The sequence below is a fragment of the Myotis brandtii genome, unplaced genomic scaffold, assembly GCF_000412655.1.
Source record: "Myotis brandtii unplaced genomic scaffold, ASM41265v1 scaffold691, whole genome shotgun sequence".
NCBI classification, from domain to species: domain Eukaryota; kingdom Metazoa; phylum Chordata; class Mammalia; order Chiroptera; family Vespertilionidae; genus Myotis; species Myotis brandtii.
The window spans coordinates 405803-406599 of NW_005370704.1; the positions used below are offsets into that span (position 1 = coordinate 405803).

At 69.0% G+C, this 797-nt stretch overlaps 1 protein-coding gene across 1 annotated transcript in view; it reads right to left on the reverse strand.

Annotated features, from left to right (window-relative positions):
• Positions 1-165: 165 nt before the first annotated feature.
• Positions 166-797, reverse strand: part of LOC102261146 (beta-lactoglobulin-like) — a 7356-nt gene continuing 6724 nt past the window's right edge. The window contains exon 4 of the mRNA XM_005881833.1: positions 166-383. Coding sequence (XP_005881895.1) covers positions 166-383 — 218 coding nt within the window. The remainder of the gene's footprint in view (positions 384-797) is intronic.

Genomic DNA, 797 nt, shown 5'->3' on the forward strand with positions numbered 1-797 from the left:
GAGACGACTGGTGTGGTCTCTCCCGCCCGCCCTTCCTCAGAGCTTCGGAGCCGAAGGGTCACCTGAGCCGGCTCAGGGCAGCGTCTCCAGCCCCAGCTCGGTGCCGATGCCGACATCTTGGGAGGCCCCCCAGCACCCCACCCTCAGAACCTGCAGGGGCCACGCTTACGTCCAGAACAAGACGAACTCCAGGTCCCCGTCCCGCGTCTCGATGGAACGGAGAGCCAGCCTCAGGGGGTCGTCGGGGGAGACCAGGCGTGCCCGGCTGGAGGCGTCACCTTCCGCCTGGGCCGGGGTGAAGACCATCTGGACGTGTATGGGCAGCAGCTTCATGGCCCGGCCGAACTGCTCCATGGCCACCTGGTCCACCTTCGGGGTCCTGGCTGTGGGGGGCGGGGGTCAGTCCCTGGACTGGGGGAGCCGGGACCCTGCCCAGGACGAGGTAGGCAGGACACCCCGACATCTGAGGTCAGCAGAGCTCAGCCCCGCTTCCCAGGGTCGAACAGGGCTCCGCCCACCTGTCCCCCTCGGCCCAGCCCCCTCCCAGGGCCGTGCCAGGGGTCAGGGTCCCAGGAGGACAAGGCCCCTCCGTCCCGGCCATGGGAGCGTCTTCCCAGCCCACACCTGCCGTGACGGGGAGCCCTGGGGGCCGAGGCATGTGCCCCGGGAATGTCCCCACGTCTGCTCTCGGACGTTACGGTTACAGACGTGTTCGCAGCTGACTTTGCACTTGGCCGAGTCACTGAAGCTCCGCCCCCAAGACTGCAGGATGCTGAGTCGCCGTCCACTCGCCGCCC